This window comes from Podarcis liolepis (assembly GCF_965112155.1).
Source record: "Podarcis liolepis genome assembly, chromosome: 3".
NCBI classification, from domain to species: domain Eukaryota; kingdom Metazoa; phylum Chordata; class Lepidosauria; order Squamata; family Lacertidae; genus Podarcis; species Podarcis liolepis.
In genome coordinates, this window is record NC_139557.1 from 58649871 (window position 1) to 58670629 (window position 20759).

The 20759-nt window shown below is 41.0% G+C and overlaps 1 protein-coding gene across 1 annotated transcript in view; it reads right to left on the minus strand.

The window, feature by feature from the left end:
* Positions 1-4041: 4041 nt before the first annotated feature.
* Positions 4042-20759, minus strand: part of RSPO3 (R-spondin 3) — a 57216-nt gene continuing 40498 nt past the window's right edge. The window contains exon 5 of the mRNA XM_083497972.1: positions 4042-5292. Coding sequence (XP_083354098.1) covers positions 5102-5292 — 191 coding nt within the window. The 3' untranslated portion in view covers positions 4042-5101. The remainder of the gene's footprint in view (positions 5293-20759) is intronic.

Consider the following 20759-nt stretch of genomic DNA (forward strand, 5'->3'; position numbering starts at 1 on the left):
GTCTCCACCCTTTACCCCTTGCCTACCACTTTTATATTTGGTACAGTGGAGGCTCGGGTTGCGAACGTGATCTGTGCGGGAGGCACGTTTGCAACCCACAGCGCCGCGTCTGTGCACGCACAGGTCGCAATTCGGCGCTTCTGCGCATGCACAAAGCGTGATTTAGCACTTTTGCACATGCGTGAGCGCTGAAACCCAAAAGTAACCTGTTCCAGTACTTCTGGGTTTCGGCTCGTCCGTAACCCAAAAACGTGCAACCTGAAGCGTCTGTAACACGAGGTATGACTGTATTTCTGATCTTGCAATGCAGCCTTGCGATTTCATTTTGTGAAGGTCATCTTCCGGGGGCAGGTGATAATTAAAAGCAATATAAAGGTATAATTTCTGCAGCAAAGATAATCCTATGTAAATGCACCTGAGAGTAAGCCCCATTGTATACAGAATCAGATTTACTTCTGAGTAGTGCTGCAGGAAGGCATAGGGTATGGGAGGGGATGTTTGTCTCTCTTCTCTCACAGCTACCTCTCCCCCCCCCCTCCAGTTTTATCTATTTATGCTAGTTGAAAGAAAGCTGGTGCAAACCATGCCAGAGTAAAGGGACAAAAAGGGGCATGTGGATGGTGGGAAGTGGGATTATTATTATTATTATTAATTGAATTTATATACCCCAAGGTCTCAGGGCACTTCACTGAATAAAATCAAAATATAAAACCACAAAATACATAATCAAAATAAAAACAACAACCCTAATAACCCCCCACTCCCAAAAACCACATTTTAAAAGGGCATAGGATCATCTCAACATTTAAAGTAAGACAATTAACAAAGCCACTAGTTGGAAAGACCATGATCTCAGAAATGTCTGCAGGAATATTTATTGGCAACGAAATTGGCTGGGTGCCTTTCTGATACAGTTAAGCTGCATCCTAACTGTTTACTGGTTCTTTGTTTATGTTTCTTGTTTTCTTTTCCCAAGCCGAGATAATGTGTAAGCATGGTAAGGTAAAGGTAAAGGACCCCTGACCATTAGGTCCAGTCGTGACCGACTGTGGGGTTGCGTCGCTCATCTCGCTTTATTGGCCGAGGGAGCCGGCGTAAAGCTTCTGGGTCATGTGGCCAGCAGGACTAAGCCGCTTCTGGTGAACCAGAGCAGTGCATGGAAATGCCGTTTACCTTCCCACCGGAGTGGGAATCTTTGCACCACGGCACCAGATATGCTTTTCCCGCCGGAGGGATCTTTGAACCATGGCGCCAGATATGCTTAAGGCGGCCCTGATCATCTGTGTAGTATTTCAGAACTAGAGATAGATACCAGCCACTTTACCTGCCCACAGTTGAGATCCACTAGCATCTAAGCTCATGCAGTGCACTGCTTACACAAACAGGCCATTCAAATTAGTTACCACAGCTGCCATAATCATGTCTAACATTGATAAACACTTGCTAAGTCCTATGAAAAGTGACATTTTCCAGTTGAAATAGGGGACCATAACAGAGATGGAGATTTTGTTCAGTCCATATTTTTAAGTGAACTGGAGTCATTATTAGCCGAGTTTCCAATCTGCATCGGATTTCTCACTTCTCCAATTTTTGCAGCGCAGTTTGGGTTCAAAAATATGGACAAAAATGTGTATATTAAGGGAACGTACATGGAAAAGCATGGAGAAATGCATGATGTTTTAGGGGAAGAATGCATACAAAATAGTGTTTCATAAAAATCCACAAATATGGGTTAGCAGAACAGACCTATAATTGATCACATAGGAAACTGACCTGGAATGGAAATAGGATGATCTGTCCACTGTTAGTATTATTGTTCATCTCATTGGCATCCTATGAATATAATAAAAGAAGACTCTATGTCCATGTTCAGAGCACAGGCACTCCAGATGGTGCTATTCTGAGGTGCAGAATGATGAACTCTTTGGGTGACATCACCCAAAGATAACAGGATTTTTTCTACGCTCCCCAGGCATGCATTAATCAGCAGTGTTCCACCTTCTGTTATATCTTACTGCTTAATTAACAAATGCAGTGAGGAGAGCTGGCAGCCAGGGGCAATGACAATGTGACAGTCGACATTGGCATGTTTTTGCACTTTATTTCAAAAATTGTTAATGTTACTCATTATAGCTTCACACAGAAGTGACTACTTCTTCACCTACCTACCACTACAAATGTGAGCAGCATAAATCACACACTTAAAGAGAAGTATGAACATGAGCAACTGTACAGTCAATTCTATGACCACTTCATTAAGCTCCCATTTTAGGGAGAGAGGGCAGGAGAAGGCCAAATATTTATTTTCATACTGAGTTCACTCAATGTCAGTAATGACCTGTCTTGTTATGCGGTGCTGCAGACCTGGTGATTTTAGTGCAGGGGTCGGCAAGGCTTACTGGGCATGGGCCAGATCACTCCCGTGGAGATCCTCTGTGGACCGGGCCAGACCACCTCAGTGCCATGCTGGAAATCGTGCCTGTGCATGTCCGCGGCACCGGAAACCACTTCTGCGCACGCCTAGACGCCGAAAAAGTGATTTTCAGTGTCTGGGCATGCACAGAAGCGATTTCCACTGCGCTGGTTTAGTGCAGCAGGCGGGGCCTTGCCGAGCGGGCGGCTCGGTTCAGGGGTGGCTCATGGGCCAGTTAAGCAACCCTCATGGGCCGCTTCTGGCTCATGGGCCTTAGGTTGCCGACCGCTGTTTTAGAGGCTATGCTGACCTACCCGAGAGAGGGGCAAATGTTTTGCTAAAATTGAGAAAGAAAAAGATGTGAATATAGACAGCACTGGAGCAGTTATATATTATGTCGTTTTCAGTACTGTAATTTTTTTTAGAATGAATATACTGTTTAATTTCTGATCAGGGCACATCCCATAAGCTTCTGCTGAAATCCTGCAATTTTTCACACCACAAACATTTTATTTATTTGTTTTTCACCCCACTTTTGCTGCACTATAGAACATGAGTGCCCCTTGAGATGGCAATAATGCACTAACATTGAGGGAGCATCTCAGAACAACTAGTGAAGTAGATTGATGTGTGGGCAGTCTAGCATAAGTGTATCACTAATGCACCATGATTGCTTCAATGATATTTTGCAGAACACACACACAAACCAATCTGGGTAGGGAGGGCCCCTTGCCAAAGTTCCGATTTTGCTCTAGATGACAAATGAATATACAGCTGCCCCTCACAATGTGGAACTAGAGTTAAGGTGTAGCATCTGCTCAGCTTTCTGTGAAACAAATGCTAAAACTGATTTTTCCAGTGTGAGGCAGTCTTACTTCAGGTTCACCACCACCACCCAAAGGTCACTTAAATCATATTTTGAATCACAGCAAGTGAGGGAAACAGTTGTTCTCCTGTGCTGCTTGTTTTTGTGTATACAGTAATTGATACCTCGGGATACAAACACCTCGAGTTACAAACACTTCAGGTTACAGACTCCGCTAACCCGAAGTAGTACCTTGCATTAAGAACTTTGCTTCAGGATGAGAACAGAAATCGTGCTCCAGCGGCGCAGCGACAGCGGGAGACCCCATTAGCGAAAGCGCCCCTCAGGTTAAGAATGGTTTCAGGTTAAGAACGGACCTCCGGAATGAATTAAGTTCGTAACCAGAGGTACCGCTGTAATGTAAACTGTACTGTGCAAACACCACCGTTACACCAGACTGTGTACAGGAAGGATTGGACTCTTAGTTTGTTTTAGAGTTGCCCACTTATGAACTGCACCTCTAGCTATGCCTTTAAAAGCAATTTGATCTGCAGGAATTAGCAGGTAGCGACATTAACCTCCATGCTGTCAAAAGCTTTGCCTGCTAATTGCTACAGATCAGGAGCCTGTTGAAGGCACAGCTACAGGGCTGGTTTGAAAGTTGTCTTGTGCTGCTAGCAACTTCCCCCTGCACATCTCCCCAAACAGCTGGTTAGTTCACAATCTATCTTGAATAAGGATGCTTGTCACCCCTAAAGACCTTTGTCTGGAAGTATTCTTTTTCTAATTAATTCTCATGTATTCCACTCACAAATATACATGATTCAGTAAAGTGGCCTTAGTTTATTAGATAGCACATTTCTAAAGAACATCTTTTTCTCTGTTTACAAAGCAGATTGTGTGATAGTGTTTAATTTTTTTAAAAAAATGAAAGGGCAAAGAAATCAACAGTGCAAAATGACATTATATTTACGTGGTCTGTCTTCTCTGTTCTTTATTCGCTCCGTGTTTTGTTCGTTCGTTTGCTTTCCTACAAATATGATTTGTCAGTCACTGGAAGGTTTGAAATGCTGATTTAAGTTACACAGAGTTACAAAAGAAGAAGGATAGAACGGCACACCTTGTATAATCATGGTTTAGACCAGAAACTATTGTGCTGTCCTGCAGATAGGAGCGCTGTATAGCTAAGCGCTATTGCTTGTTCTTCAGAAAAAGAGTCTCTGGTGTGTTTAATGTGGCTTCTTCCTCCCCTGCTTTACCCCCTTGGCTTTCAGAGCCCTGAAACTGTTCAGCAGGGAGTTTCTCACGTGAGTCTGGGATGAAAACCAGGGAACCACCAGGTAGCTGAGTTCTGATAAGAATGTGCAGCATCAAAGCTTAGATTCCCAACACCTCTTAACAGATTTCCTCTTTCTCCAGACTCTTATGTAGCATATATAATTATGCACAAAGGGATACTGTATATTTTACTTAGATATCTCTTGCTTCATAAACAATAGATTGAAAAAATATTTTACAAAGGAAAAAGACTTTCCCCCCGCAGATGTCATTCAATATATTGCTATACCTTATACCATATTGATAATTATATACAAAACTTTTAAATTGCCTCTTAGAGATGCATGGAAGCATATAATATAACAGTTTGAAAGTATCCCATTTAAAGGGTTTTTCTTTTACTTAAAAAGAATCTTGGCTCATGTCAGTCTCTTGAATAAACTATGACTGCATGAAGAATATAATAGGAATTATTTGGAATGTCATTTAAGATTTAAGAATAACTGGAAATATTGTCCATTTGTGGCTTAATTGGGGAGCACCAGCCTCAGAGAACCGGTGGAAATAGCAGCAGCAAAAGTCTTAAACAGTGGTGTAAAGGCGATTTAGTGTACAGTGCTGGTGGCTACTGGTTTCTGCTGTTTATCCTGTGCTCTTCTTTTCTTCAACTGTGTTTTACTTTTGTTGTCCCGTTCTCGGTTTTGTCTTCTAGATTCTCGGCCACTGTTTTCCTGCCTGTTTTCCTTGCTTTCTTCTGTCTTTGGCTTTTTTCTTCTTTCCTCTCTGCTTCTTCTTCCTACAGCAAAAAGCAACAAGACCATTCTTTAAAACGTATATTCACTTTTCTTCAGAGGTTGTTCTTATTCCTTCCCCCACCCTTTAACTCTGCATTTCTACAAATGTGAACAGTAACTGGAAGCACACACCACTTCAAACGCTTGGCTTAATCATGACACGTTACTCCAATACACAAAATGCACCCATTTCTTTTTTCAGTATTTCACACTTCATAGACATTTTGGTGATCATTCTTGTAAAAAATTCCTTCTAGGATTGCTCCAGTTGCTCTCCAATAGGAGTTATTCTATAGCCTGCAGCCGCCATATCAGTAAAAATAAATTAGACATAATAAATGGCAATGTGCTAGAATTCAAAATGGCTTTGCTGCATACGTTTTAACCATTAGTAATGTCCTATAGCAATATATTTTCCATAAAGTATTTGTATATATTCTGCTAGGAAGAAATATAAATCAGCTGGTGGCAACTGGATTTCAAAAGTGTGTGCCCATTTGTAGGTTTGAGACACCTGCATCTACAAATATGTGGGGAAAGAAATATGTAAATGAAACTAAGTTGGATTTCAGTATTGGAAGTATTATTTGTAATGCAACAATTAAGGTGGATAACGAACAATTCCTGTGGTTCTGAATGTCACAAATTGCATTGGTTTAGGTGAAGTAGCAATAAAAATCCACTAAGGGGCACCATTGAGCTTTCTGAACCCATCTTTTGCAGTCTGCTCAGAGAGAATAGGATTCTTTCCAATGTGAAAAGAAAAAAAACTCATCCTCTTGTGCAGAAGTCAGGGGTTAAAACAGGAAGGAGAGTGAAGAGCACTATTATCCTGGGTGTATACATTATATATGTTCTTTTTCTTTCAACTACACTGGTGCTCTGTGAATAAATCTGGTTTACCACACTGAGAGGATACAGGAAGATATCACTCACACAGTCAGCTGTGGTATTCAGCTGCAGAAATGTCAATATAAAACAACTAACAGTGCAACCCTGTATTTGACTTTTCAGAAGTAGGTCCCATTGACTTCAATGGGAATTACTCCCAGTCCAATGTGCTGTGGTATTACTGCTTAACCCACAGAAAGAAACAAGAGTGGGAATTGTGATCAAAAACTGTGAACCAGAGATGCAGATTCTTATTAACAATTGCAAGAATGTGCTGAATGTTTGTACAAATGAAGTCTACTCTTTCACCTGCTGAACCTGTGTATAGTGTATTTTTGGTTTCTATGGAAGCCGCCCAGAGTGGCTGGGGAAACCCAGCCAGATGGGCAGGGTACAAATAATAAATTATTATTATTATTATTATTATTATTATTATTATTATTATTACCTTGCACACTGAATTATGCATGGAATGCAAAGGCGGTAGGGGACCCAATAAAGTGAAAGGTGTATAATTTAAAGCTCCATGAGCTTGTCCCACCTGGAATTACTGGCCTGCAAGTCCACCATGGTAGGAGGACAATGACAATAGTGCAAGGCTATGTGGGGAAAGCTTCGTTAAGGTGCACCCAGCTAGCAGTGCTTTTGTTGTTGCCTCTTTCCATAAATCAATTCAATATGGCTTAAAAAGGAAAGCATACAGATATATAACTCCAATTAACAATCCCCGATTGGGAAAATGCTCTGGAAGAGCCAGTGTCTCCAAAACCACTGATGCAATTCTTGTTTACTCCTGGGTCAACTTCAAGTCACCTATAGTCCATTAATGCAACGTTACGTAAATTCCTAGCTCCTTTCTCATTTCCAAGAAGCATGACCAATTTTTTGGAGAAGGGCCAGCTTTCAAATACACTCAGACTGAACTCCACAGATGTCTGCCAAAAACATAATTTTAAGGACCCCTTCTCCCAAGGCTCCCATCCAGCAAGAAAGTGATTGCATTTTCATTTGCCAGCCTTTTTTTAATTCATTCAAGGAACAGCACGATCCCCCAGTATTTCAGGTACTCAACAACTTGTGCCATTTCTAAAGGAAGAGAGTAAATGGGCCTGCCCCCAACCTCAAAGAAGCTTTACCCTGGTTATAGGCTGGGATGAAATTATCTACTAGCACAGTCCCGCTGGCACGGGAAGCAGAATGAATACTGGCATTAGAACATGTGGCTTCCAAGTTATTATTACTAATGACATTTTTAGGTTAGGCTGAGCGAGTGAGAGTCTGGCCCAAGGTCACCCAGGCGAGTTTCATGGCCAAATGGGGATTTGAACTCAGGCCTCCCTTGGTCCTAGTCCAAGCACTACATCATGCTGTCTGTCAGCAGCCACACACTTCCACTCTTCCCTTGGGCTCAAGCACACAGCCGTATCATTTAAAGAGAGAGGTTTGAGCAGCAACAGGCTATCCCGTTGGTCCACCTTATGGCAAAGCATCCTTGCAGCCAGATTATTTGCACAAACACAATTTATGAAGCATACATGGCCTCTTAGTCGTTCTGTTTTTATCCACTACAGTTTTAGGCCATGAGCTGCAGCCTGTAAGGTCAAAAGGGGTATGGAAGAGGAGAAAGGAGTGGAGAGAGGTGCTCTGTCAATTTTCTTCATTTAAGGCCTTATGCTAGTACACTCCTTCTACAATAAATTTAGACAAGTATAAATAAAATAAAAGAAGATCAGAGATAAGAAAGCAAATTTGATTTGAATAACTTTGTTTATGCTGCAATGCAGGTAAGGAGAAAGAATTCACATCAGAACATCATTTTATATTGCAATGCAGAAGTATTCATTTTGTTTTTAAAAGGGCAGATAAACTTAATATTTACTTTTTAAAAAGATATTTCCTGGCCTTATTGTGAAAAAATTTGAATGACAGCATGAAAATTACTTGCTCTGGCAATGTTTGATTCAATACTTAACCTGGCCAAATCCACAAGATGTTCCTGAGACACTGTGGACCTTAAATAATTTTTAATTAGCTGAAGTTTGCTAAATGACCTCCCTCCAGAAGCTACTGTTGCTTACTATTGTTAATAGTATTCTTAAGCTAACACAAACATTTGAAAATCGGTACTTTGTAGTCTGTTAACGAGTTCAACAGATCTAATGGCTTTAACTGTGTATTTACAAAATTTGCTTTATATACTGAGGGTAAATGTTACATTTCCTTTCCAAAATCTTCACCATTAAGGTCAGCAGGATATTGTTCTGATAAAGATAAGGCTTTCCTCTCCACATCACTTTTGGACATGGTGAAATCTTTCTATAAGAAATCAAAATTTTCTGCCAAGTGCTTAAAAGCATTGAAGCGGACAGTTAATCCTGCTACCAAAATGTAAAACACACACTTTCTGAAGTAGGCCTCTTCTGGAATATCATCTATGCCATTCATTTCTTCCATGTTAGCAGTAGGTGTGCTGTGGTTATGCAGCCTTGCCCTCTTGTGACTCCATCACATCTATGGGAGAGTTTTATTTCTGTATTTAAGCTTGATGTAACCAGTTTGGCTTCATTCCACAGGCATTTCCAGTTGTTTTGAAGTTTTGTCAGCTCTGTGAAGAGAGTTTCTATGTTTGCTACTTCAATATCCAGTGTGGCATCTCTTATCTTGGATGACTTTGTTGCATATATCAATGCCAGCTAATATTTTGTGCCACATGACTGGCAGTAACACACAAGCAAAAGATGTCACATATTAAATCTCCATGGAATTCATTTCTCGTTTGGGCTGTCAAATTTAGTCCTAGGAAGTCTTCCAGTGCTAATTTAATGATAGGCAAGCGAGCTGCAAATGACTTTACACATTCAACATGATCTGACCATCTTGTTTCAGACGTACCATGAAGAGAACAACCAACCAAGTTTTGTAGTAATTCCCACCACTTAGGACAGGAACTGAACAGGTGGTACACAGTTTGAATTGTTCTGAAGAAGGTTATGGCTACAGGTATGCATTCAGCAGCAACACTTCCACATAAGGTGAGTGTAATGTTTGTTATTGGTCTTCCAGCACTCTATCCTCTCCCATTAGATTTGCTTGAGGTCGCCGCTATTGCTTTTTTCTTTTTTCCTTTTCTTTTTGAGATTTTAGTTCAGCTAGTGGAGGCATTTGAGCAAACCAGAAACACAGATCTGATGCTGTATTATGTCAGAACTGCATGTTTAGTCTGCCCTTCGAGAAATAATCAGGAAAAGTTATACATGATAAGAGACAGATGCTTCTATCCTGGCAGATAATCTGAACTCATTCTAGAACAATATTACAGTGGGAGAGAGCACCCAAAGGAATAATTTGATTTCATGTTAAAAGGATTTGCAATCCAACCAATTTGTAATGAACAATGATACTGCTTCTCTTTGAACTCGCACTTAAAAATAACTGAAATAAACCAATGTGTAAATACATCGTGCACTATTTGAAATTCGTGCAACACTTTTCTTATGCTATTGGCCATTTATTTCCTTAGTTCCCAAAATCAGGGCTAGATGATTGTAAAGTCCAATGACCTTGCTTCAAGAGAGAATCAATCCACGCACCATTTGCCATTTGTCCTGTTGCGTTCTCCTCTCCACCACTTAGCACATAACGTGGAATACCATATATCACAAGCAGAGAACAGAAGCAAATGGACTGCAACATAGCAAGAGACTTGTAGAACAGATGGTTCCATCCGACTCAGGCCAAACATATGCTACAAGGAAGAAGGGGCGGAGAGAGTTAAATATTTTCTAAACTACTTCCTGATACCAAATATGGGAGCAAAACCAGCGTAGGGAACTGAATGCACCCTTTTAGATCAGGTTTGAATAGCATTAGCCCACATAAGCACTGACAGCCATACCATATGTTTAAAGCACATCTTCCCCCGAAGAATCCTGAGAACTGTCGTTCTTGAAGGGCGACAGAAATTTCAGTTCTGTTAGGCGTAAACTACAGCTCCCAGAATTCCTTGTGGGGGGAGGCTATGTGCTTTAAATGTATGGTGATATGTGGGAAGAGTAATTTCTGAAAGCTTCCATTTCTCTGTCCAGGAGCATTTATTGACTCAATTTCATACTGTATTACCTGCCAACAGAATGTCACTATGAGATGAATGAAACAATAAAGCTGAAAAATAAATGAATGCTCCCCTTCCTGTAGTGGTTCATCCCTTTCTGGCTTTGACGCCATGCTGTTCATGCACGGGGGTGGGGGTGGGGAGTCTGAAGGATGGAAGTCTGCTGAAGATGTGCAAGCTGTCTTCATACACTGTAGCCCTGAATAGTCAGGGTTCCAACCCACAGGGGTAGCCTGCATGCACTTGACAGGTGTACCTCCTTCTGAACTTTCCCCAGCTATGGACAGCATCAGAGAGCGGTCAGAAGAAGCCAGGTGACACCAGGAATGGGCCTAAAAGGTGCAACCCTGTAGCCCCTTTATCTTGTGAAGGGGGCTGTAATCAAATCAAATCAAATTGCAGAACTCCAAGCAATTGCCACACTTCCTTGAGTCCATTAACACATGCAGATCTGGGCATCTCTGATGTGAAGAAGAGGGTTTTTTCCTGTTTGAATGGGCTCTGAATCTCCCCAACCATCACTACCCTTTAGCTGTATATAAACTGTAGGTCTTATTTAGCGAAACTGCTTTGAAGCGATTGGTTGCTACGGCTGACACCAAAAATGCTAGCAGAGAGAATCACTGGGGACATTAATGGGATTTGTTGCAGGACTCAATATAGTGGAATTAATTCACATTATTATTCAGTTTGTGCTTAGGCTTCAAAAGGTAGTAGACCACCAAATGCTGCCGTGTAGTGATGGAATGAGACAGCATATGCTGAACTGAATACAAAGCATTGGTGGCAGGAACATTTAGATGTTGAGTTTCAGAAATAAAAGGGCAGCCAGGTATCATGGTTAAGGTAAGGTGTGGTGTAACCTACATAGATTTGTTCTGGTTACCAGAGAAAAAGTCAGTATACTTTTTTGGCATTTCTCAAACATAATGAGTTTGATCCTGTGTATTGGAGTGGAGTTTCCACCTTAGCTCCTGGAGTGAAAGCAGAACTGAAAAAGGGAATAGGTTGCATCCTTTCTGAGCTAAAATCTTGTGCAGAGAAGCAGCCATCACTATGGCCCTCTATTCCACAGTTGTCTGTAATATGTGAAGTGGCACTTAACTATTTATGCTTCATCAATTTTCTCACTAGCTGCTGTTCATTTGTTCCATTCATAAACCTGGCAACTGTGTGAATCTCCTGCACAGTATACCCCCTTTCTACTGCTCCTTAAACTGAAGTTGGTTTTAAACATCAGCAAAACCATGTAAATGAGATCCATGTTCTATATTGATTTCACTCTGCACTTTGCCAGCAGCCCTTAGCAATCAAAATCATGATACTGTGAATTAAGGTTGTTTCCTCTGATGGGAATATAAATGCAAACTACAAACATCTACATGTAGGTTCTATCCAGTTTCACTTTTGCAAGAATGTAGCAAGTTTCTTCTTTTCCAAATCCCCCAAAAGAATGAGCAGTGAATTTATGGTTGTTTGTAGTGCCATAGCTTTTACAGAAACTGAAATTATCAGCCAACTGTTTATAAAGAGACAGGGAAAATGTGAAGGATTAATGCTCTGATTCATTCATGTGGAGACAGAGGCTGCATCTTCATTTTATTCAATAGATGCCGCTGTGGGGTTTTTAACAATATGTTTACCAGTTTGTTATCCAGTCGTGCTCTTACAAGAGCCCCAAAACATCACAATGACTCTCTAACATTTTTGTATTTTAATAGTGCATTTGATCCCAAGTCGCTCTGCTTGTGTAGCATATTATGGGCTGGGAAGTTCATCACTTGGTGATTAGCTATTTAGGACAGGTTTGTTGTTGTTTTTTAAAGCACTTATTCATAAAGCATAAACTATGTGATTCCTTGGCACAATATGTAATGCTGCCAACCAACTTAGATGGTTTTGAAGGAGGGTTAAAAATTCATAGGATGATAGGGCTGTCATTGGATGTTAATCATTACAGCTATAGGGGGTCTGGAGCAGGAGAAGCAGTGTGTCTCTGAATCCCAGTTGCTGGGTGTCCTGGGTGGGAGAGGGTTAGGTACCCTTACTCTTCTGAGGGACAGACCCCCTGGAAGAATGCCTTCCATGAGATCTCTGGATCACACAGTTGCCAGTTTCAGATGTAACTGCTGTGGTGTTATGGAAGCAGAAATCACACCATAATGTATGACTGGACTTTATATAGCCTTTTTGAAGAAGAAGAAGAAGAAGAAGAAGAAGAAGAAGAAGAAGAAGAAGAAGATTCACAAAGGATAAAATGATCAATGGCTATTAGCTATGGTATCTAAAGTGAAATCTTTGTGTTCACAGGAAGTATGCCCTGGATTACAAATGTTAGGGACAAGCAACACCTTTATTAAGTCCTACTAGTAAGCTTCCTACACAGCCTGGCTAGCCATTGCTGGAGACAGAATGCCAGACTAGCATTATGACTTGACCTAACAAGACAATTGTTTTGTTCTTTCCACTAGTACCATTAGTCAAGAACCTGAATTGGTTCTTCTCACACTAATGCCCAGAGAAAAAAATCACAGCTCCCACATGAAAACAACCATTCCACAAATGCATCTGTAAATGTATCTGAAAATGCTTTATTTTGGGTGGCAGAGGGGACAGGACATTAGTGGTTGAGGATTTGGATGTAAAAACTAGTGTGTGGTGTGTTTTTTAAGCCACTACTGGGGCCAATTAGTCACACAGGCAATATGACAAGCCCCCGTATGATTTATTTGCGTGTCTGATAATATTGGCCTGTGATCGTAATAAATAATTCATTCACAACCCCCTGATGGTTTGTGGTCTTGAGGGTTAATTTGATGAAAAGAGGACTCAACTGCAGTTGGGCTGATCTTTGGCAACTCTTTGGTTGGAGATGCTGAGAGGCAGGGTAGGAGAATCCAAAGGTTCAGGCAAAGAGGGATTCATTGGTATGATCACTGCAGATTGACTGGTATGCCAGTCTGTTCTTGAGACTGGAACATTTTATCAGAACTGGAACCAAGTTCAGTTGAAGGGTAGTTAATAAGGGATTGATTGAACCAGAGCTTTGTAGTGCAGTGGTTAGACTAGGGAGCCCCAGTTCAAAACCCTACTCAGCAATGAAGCGCAATGGGTAATACTGGACTATTCACTATCTTTTAGCATGACCTACCTTAGAGGGTTGCTATAAAGATAAAATTGGGTGGCCGTGGTGGGAGGACAGTGTCCACCATCTTGAGTTTCTTGAAGGAAGGCAGGATACAAATGCCATCAACAAATGTAATAAATCAGTCATTCAGGCATTGGACTGGAAAGCCAAGAGACCTAAATTCCAATGCTGTATTTTCTATCACTGCTTTGACTGTGTGTGTGTACCACATCTGCAAAGCAGGGGTAACATTTGAGTATTAAAAACTACCATTACTGTAGATGCTTTGGCAAAAGTTTGAATTCTTCAGTGCATGGGTAAGTCAGTAGAACGGGCCTTTTCTGTTGTACGTTCCTGTCTATGGCGCCAAGGAGGCCAGTCTGGTGCCAACTTTCTCATTGTTTCGACCTTAGCCAAATGCATTCTTGTTTTCTCAGGCATATGCGCTGCATCAGTGATTTGATGTTTTTAATATGTTTATGTATTTTTATTATTGTAAATCACGCCAGAACTTTTCACAGTGGACAGCAATATATAAATGTAATAAAGCTAAACCTTGGAATACTTTGGTAAATTCTTCAAACAGTGCCCTGTATGATGAACTCATAATAAAGAACAAGCAGAGCACCTTTTCTGGATTGCACTGCATTGTGCAGATTTTGGTATTCCAGCACTTGGATCCCACACTGGCAATTTCTCCCTTCTCCGGTCATCTGTCCCACTAATGAAGTCAATTCCTTGGAGTTTAAACTAAATCCTTCTGGTTTTGCAATGCGCATTTCTACTTAAGCAATAAACAGCTGTCATCTGCCATTCATTAATATTAATTATAAATGGTTACTAGCTCAGAGGATCCAAGTCCAGCAGCTGAGATTTTTCCGCAATCTGACCTTAAGAGTTTTGAAAGGGTTCTGCTAAGAGGGAGCCTTATACCCCAAGCCAACAGTAAGTAGAGGTTGAAGAACACAGCATGCAATCCATGTAATCAGTAGAAATGAAGGGGAGACAGAAAGAATAGGAGAGACCACCAGGAGATTTCTTTAAATGTTTAAACATCTTACTTAGCCTTTTGTGTTGGCTTAAAAGCAAAAAGAGACATTGTCCATAATGATGGTGCACCATCCATTTCATGTTCCTGCGAATGAAAGCTTGTGCAAATTAAAGGTTGTTCATCTCATGTTTCAGGAATGTAGCATTGTGTTTTATGCTGGAAGCCTGTTTTTGTTTTAAACCGAATCCCTCAGATGATGACAAATAGAAAGCAAACCATCTGAAGAAATTCTAAGCCAAGGCATTGATATACCTGAATATCTTTATACTGAGGCTACTTATGTCCATAGACAAAATTTTTTGGGCAGTGTGTGTTTGTGTGTGTATATAAAATTTACCCACTCACCTTATCTATCTTTTATTTACCCATACACCTGTACAGATGCATAGGTGAGTGCCAGCTAAGCTAAGCAGATATGCCACAACAGAAAAAATAGATGAGTCTAAATAAAACAATGGAAAAACAGATGAATCTAAATAAAACTTTATGAGCAGAGATGTGACTGCATTTCAGTACCAATGAAGGTTTCCTTCTCTTAAATGCTGTTCAGTTCTACAGATGCCTGCTTCTCAGTCCCAGTTGTTCTGCCAGTTTTCTAATTCTTCACAATGTATACTCCCCCCCCAAAAAAACTCCTGTTTTGAGTGATTATGAATATTCAGCCCAGCTCAGGTCTAAATCTGCCTTGAGACAAATGTGTATTGCATACAACTGAATGCACATTTCTTAGTCAGATCCTGCAGGGACACACATGCACACTCCAGTCTGTCTATTGAGAGAAACTACATTATCTATCATTACATACTTCTAGTAGAAGTATGCCATTTATCCCAAAGCTGATTATTCTACTGCTTTTCTTGGACTGTGGTTATGTAGCCATCTTAGGCACATGTGAACTGGTACCTGTCCTGTTACTGGTAATAAAAAATATTCTCTGTCCCCTCTCCCACCACCCTACCTGCTTGAAAAAAATGTTTTCAAAAGGATAATTTTATTTTTGAAATATATTTTTGTGCATCTGTAGAAGCAGAGTCCCTCACCCTTTATATATTAGTCCAGCATAGGCGCAAAAACATAAAACTCATGTTTTTAAAGAAATGCACATAAAATGAAGAATTACTTCCATTTTAATTCAGTCCGAGATGATACACAAACCCAAACCAAAACTGCTATTTACTTCAATCCTGGATGTCTTTCCCTCGCCCCCTCTAATATGTGCTTTAGTTTAGCTGCACGTAGTACCACAATAGCTTGATAAATGTGGTTTGTATTAGGCAAGAGTCTAGACTAGATGATGATTTACCAGTCCCTTTTGGGCCTGATGTCAGTCCATTTCTCAAACAGTAACCATTTTTCTAATGCCTACGCTGACTTGGACACTTTCTAGACCACTTCCTAATAAGTGGAACTGCCTGTGCCTTGCAGGCCTTCTCTTTGTAAAAACGTTGGTAAAGGTGATGCTTGGAATAGTTTGTCTGAGGGAAAGGGATGCCAGTGATTTTGTTCCACTTTGAAATCGGTCCATAAAGACTCCGGCTAGTAATAGTAAGTAAATACTACTGAATTCTGTGGTTAGCAGCGTTGCTATACATGGAAATATTCCATGGAAAAATAATTAAACAGTACTAAATTTTGCTTTCATTACATTTAAAAATGTTTCCTCCTCTGCGGCTGGCATTTCCAAAATGTTTTGCATACTTTGGCCGTGTTTTATTGGAGGTACTTATAAATTATTTCTCCTTCTCCTCGCTGCCCTTCCTTTCCCCTCCACTCACGATATTTTCAACATTCAAAGGCTGAAACGCCAGATCCAAGAAGAGAAGGAGCCAGGAGCAACTCCTCCACCCAGTCCGTCCAGTTCCTGGCCTTTCCACTATGTGTCAGTATTCTCTAGATAAACAGCAGTCATTCAGGGAGCGCAGGGGAAAGTAAGCTGCTTGTTTCTGTTGCAGCAGCAGGGCGAACTGCTTGTTTAGAATAGTCCTGGGAAAGATGCCAGGCGAAGGAGAGCTGGGTGTATGGAAGGGTCTGGTGGAGCAGACTGGTTCTTGGTGCAAACATGATGTGCGAATGTATGGTTTTGTTTTGCCTCAAGTGACGAAAACCCACACAGTCTCCTCTATGTGACACTAAACTGGCTTAAAGCCAAGTTGCCTGGCATGATCAACATGGCGTTGGATCATCAGCAGAGCTTCCCACCCCCCAAAAAAGAAAATCTTATTCCTCACTCATTTGTTCTAAAAGTAGATAAAACATAATTAATAGTATATTGTTCTTCCATATTCCTCCATATCCATAACCATTTGTTCCTATTCTTTCTGAAGAAAAGATGCTAACAGTGGATACAGAAACTAATGGAGTATGCAGAAATGGCAAAACTTACTGGAAGAATAAGAAATCAAGACAACAAACTTTTTAGAAAAGAATGGAAGTGGTGTGGGTGTGGGTGTGTGAATAAAAGAATAAGTTAAGACAATTTGGAGTATGCAGGAAAGGACGAAAATAAATGTAAAGAACTGCAAAAAGGGGAAAGGGGGTCAAAATTGAAAATGTTAAAACTTGGCAAAATAATTGTTGTAATGTATATAAATGAAAATTACAAATATTATTTTTAAAAAATAAGATAAAATGCTGCAAACAAGCAGTGAACTTCTGTGTAAACGGAGACAAAGGCATACTTTTAAGTTGTTTTAAACTGTTTTCAGTATTGAGTAATATTGTGTTTTTAATATCCATGTTGTGTTTTAATTGTTGCGACCTACCCTGGGATCTTTGGATGAATGGTAGGGGGTTAATAATAAATAATAATAATAATAATAATAATAATAATAATAATAATAATAGGAAGTGTGGATAAGCCCTTTGCCAGACACATGAGTGTCAGAAGGTGGTACTATTTACCATTTAAGTTTCACGCCTTGAATTGTGAATTTCTAGATGAGTATCCTGAATCAGTCAACTAGTTTTTTACTACTAAAAGTTGGTTAAAATACTTACTTATAAAATCTAATGCATTCATCAACTCCTGAAAGGGGGGGGGGGAATGTGTATTATGAGAATCCCGAAATGTGGCAGTCAGTCAAACATAAGAATAAAATAAAATATATGAAACCCTTGAAAGTTGTCTTATGCAGTCCTTTCTTATTTTTTCTCTGCCTTGAATGCTGTCCGCAGTATTACACATTTGGGGTTTCTTGGTTTGTAAGGCTCTATTTCCACATTACTGGAGTGGCACTGAGGTCCCAAGCCATGTCAGAAGCCGCTTGAGTGAAGCATTTCCCATATGGTTTGGTATAAATTTAAACCACATAAACAGAACCACCTGAAAATGAGCAGTTCCACTAACAGGAATGTACTAACCCACAAGACAGCTACTTCCCATACCATTCACACAACTTGAGGATTAGGTCTCTCTCCAAATATCAAGCTTATCAGCTTCACTATAAAAGTATTGCAAAGGTGAGTTGGGGGGGGGGGAGGTTAACATACCCATCAATTAGAGTTTGATGTGATAATTATGTAAATTAGCAATTAAAAACATCTTAAATTAACTACAGTGATCCAGCTCATTACATTTTGCCTACGTGGCCCTCAGCATTTAAAAAGCTGCCAGCCACTGATGAAGGGCAGTATTTAGAATGTTGAAATCAGAGCTCTGAATAATAAAAAGTTCATAAAAGTGTACATTGATTAATTTATTTTGCTTAGCAGTTCGGGAAAAAGTAGCTATTATATGGTCAATTCTTTATTTTTTAAAAAAATGTTTTCTCTGGTTGCAGAGTACAAGAGTGTTCAACATATGCTTTAAAGTTTCAAAATGATTTATAATCTGGTTAATAAAGTTGTTTACTTGCATTAAGTCCAACACATTTTCAGCACAAGCTTCAGAGGAGGGGGGAAGCCTGCCAAGTGACCCCTCTGCTGCATCTTTGCCTGTTTGAGGAGTTAAGAAGCAGAGAGAACAACTGGGGGGAGAAAGAGGTGAGCTTTTTGCTAATGCAATGAGCAACCAAGCACCACTCTGAGACCCTTGGGAAACTGACTTTTGTCCATATATGGATCAGATGCAGAATGTGTGATAGAACTGGTACAGAAATGCTAGAAAGGAGATATTCGGCTCTTTCTTCAACTTGGGCTCCAGTATTCATCCTCCTTGTTCATACGACAGGGTAAGCCAAACTAGGGCTTACCAAGACGATGCGAATGTGTGGGCTCCTGAAGAGAAGCTTGCAGCCACGTTGCTCCTCCTGCCCATTCCTCTTGCTGGCCTGCTATGCTAAAGCAAGCCATGGCTTGGCTTAGCATGTAGTCCGTGGTTAAGCTCTGACCTCACTAACCATGAGCAGTAGTCAAGGTTTGTTCTTGGCTACAGTTTGTGGTTAGTGGGGATAAAGCTTAACCATGAGTCCCAGTTTGGACATGCTGAACCAAGTCTTGGCTTAGCCCAATAAACCACAACAGTCAAAAGGAGAAAAGCAGCTGTAAACCTCTCTCTTGGAGCCCATGCATTCTTACTAAGCCATGGTTTGGTTTATCGTGTTGTGCAAACTAGCTAACTACACCCCACAAAAACCCTGTTGCAGCACACTGCAAACCCCAATGCACTGTTTGTGTATAGGTGACTCAAGTGTGTTACAGATTTTCTGTTACAGATGGTCTGTGTTACAGATTTTCTCAGGCATTTTTCATTTAGTATACTGCTAGCTGCTGAAGAATTGATGCTTTTGAATTATGGTGCTGGAGGAGACTCTTGAGAGTCCCATGGACTGCAAGACAATCAAACCTCTCCATTCTTAAGGAAATCAGCCCTGAGTGCTCACTGGAAGGTCAGATCCTGAAGCTGAGACTCCAATACTTTGGCCACCTCATGAGAAGAGAAGACTCCCTGGAAAAGACCCTGATGTTGGGAAAGATTGAGGGCACAAGGAGAAGGGGACGACAGAGGACGAGATGGTTGGATAGTGTTCTCGAAGCTGCCAGCATGGGTTTGACCAAACTGCGGGAGGCAGTGGAAGACAGAAGTGCCTGGCGTGCTCTGGTCCATGGGGTCACGAAGAGTCGGACACGACTAAATGACTAAACAACAACAACAGCTGGGGAAGGAACCATAGTTCAGCAACAGAGAGCATCTGCTTTGCATGAAGAAGGTTCCAGGTTCAATCCTTGGCATCGTAGGTAGCAAGTAGTGGCAGCTGGTGAGGTGGCTTTGCTATGCCTGCAGCCGCTGCCTGACAATCAAGAGAGGAAAGGAATTCCCAGTTGTACCTTAAGAGATGGGAGGTTGTAGTGGAGGCAGAAGCAGCCTGGATCTGCGCTGGGATATCATATCAGCAACCATGTGCTCGGATGGCTTTGGCTATGGCATCCTCCCTCTTCACTTCCACAACCTCCCAGTGCTGCGATGCACCTTATACACAAAGATTCATGTCCCATCTCTTTTACCAGTCAGTAATAACAAAGCATGGAAATGAATCCCATGGTACTCCTTGATTGCTACAGAATGGTTACTGGTGAATCACCTCACTGGTCACCGATGGTAAATAAAAAGGATGTGGAAAGTACTGTCTCCTCGAGTGAACAAACTAATGTACTGACTCTGTTGACACCAATAAAAAGATTCCTTCCTGATGCAAATAGCAGGTGTGGAAGATTTGGCGGGGGTGAACATGGCAGGGAGGAAAAGAGTTAAATTCCTTCCACAACCTCTACAGTTCTGCTTCTGCTAGAACCCTCTGTGACTGATATTTACTGTTTTTTAGGTATGCATCTTAACCCAGGGGTAGCAAACATGGTGCCCTCCAGATGTTTCCAGACTCTGTCTCCTATCAGATCCAGCCAACATGGCTAATGGGCAAGGATGATGGGAGCTGTAGTCCAACAACAACTTGAGGGGGCACTACATTCACTATCCCTGCCTTAACCACATTCACGTAATTAACTTCATGTCTAGCTTGTCCCTAAGGCAGCTGCTTATGCTAATGGAGAAGGGTGGTAAGGATTATCTCTCATGCTTCCCCTCTGATGGTTGTATTTAAGTCATCATAGCTGAAGCCAATCTGTCACAACACGATTATAACTGGGAGCCTGCAACTGAGCTCTCAGGAGTACTCAAAATGAAGCAGAAATGTGCTACCTTAGGAGGGGGGAGGGGAATTGCTGCAAGGAAGAAAGGGGGGGAATAAAAGAGGATTTGCTGGCAGAAAAAAACCATTAAAAATAAACAGCCAAACCCTTCACAGGATTTTCATAATTATAGTAGTAGCTTGGAGTCACAGAATCCAAGTTATGA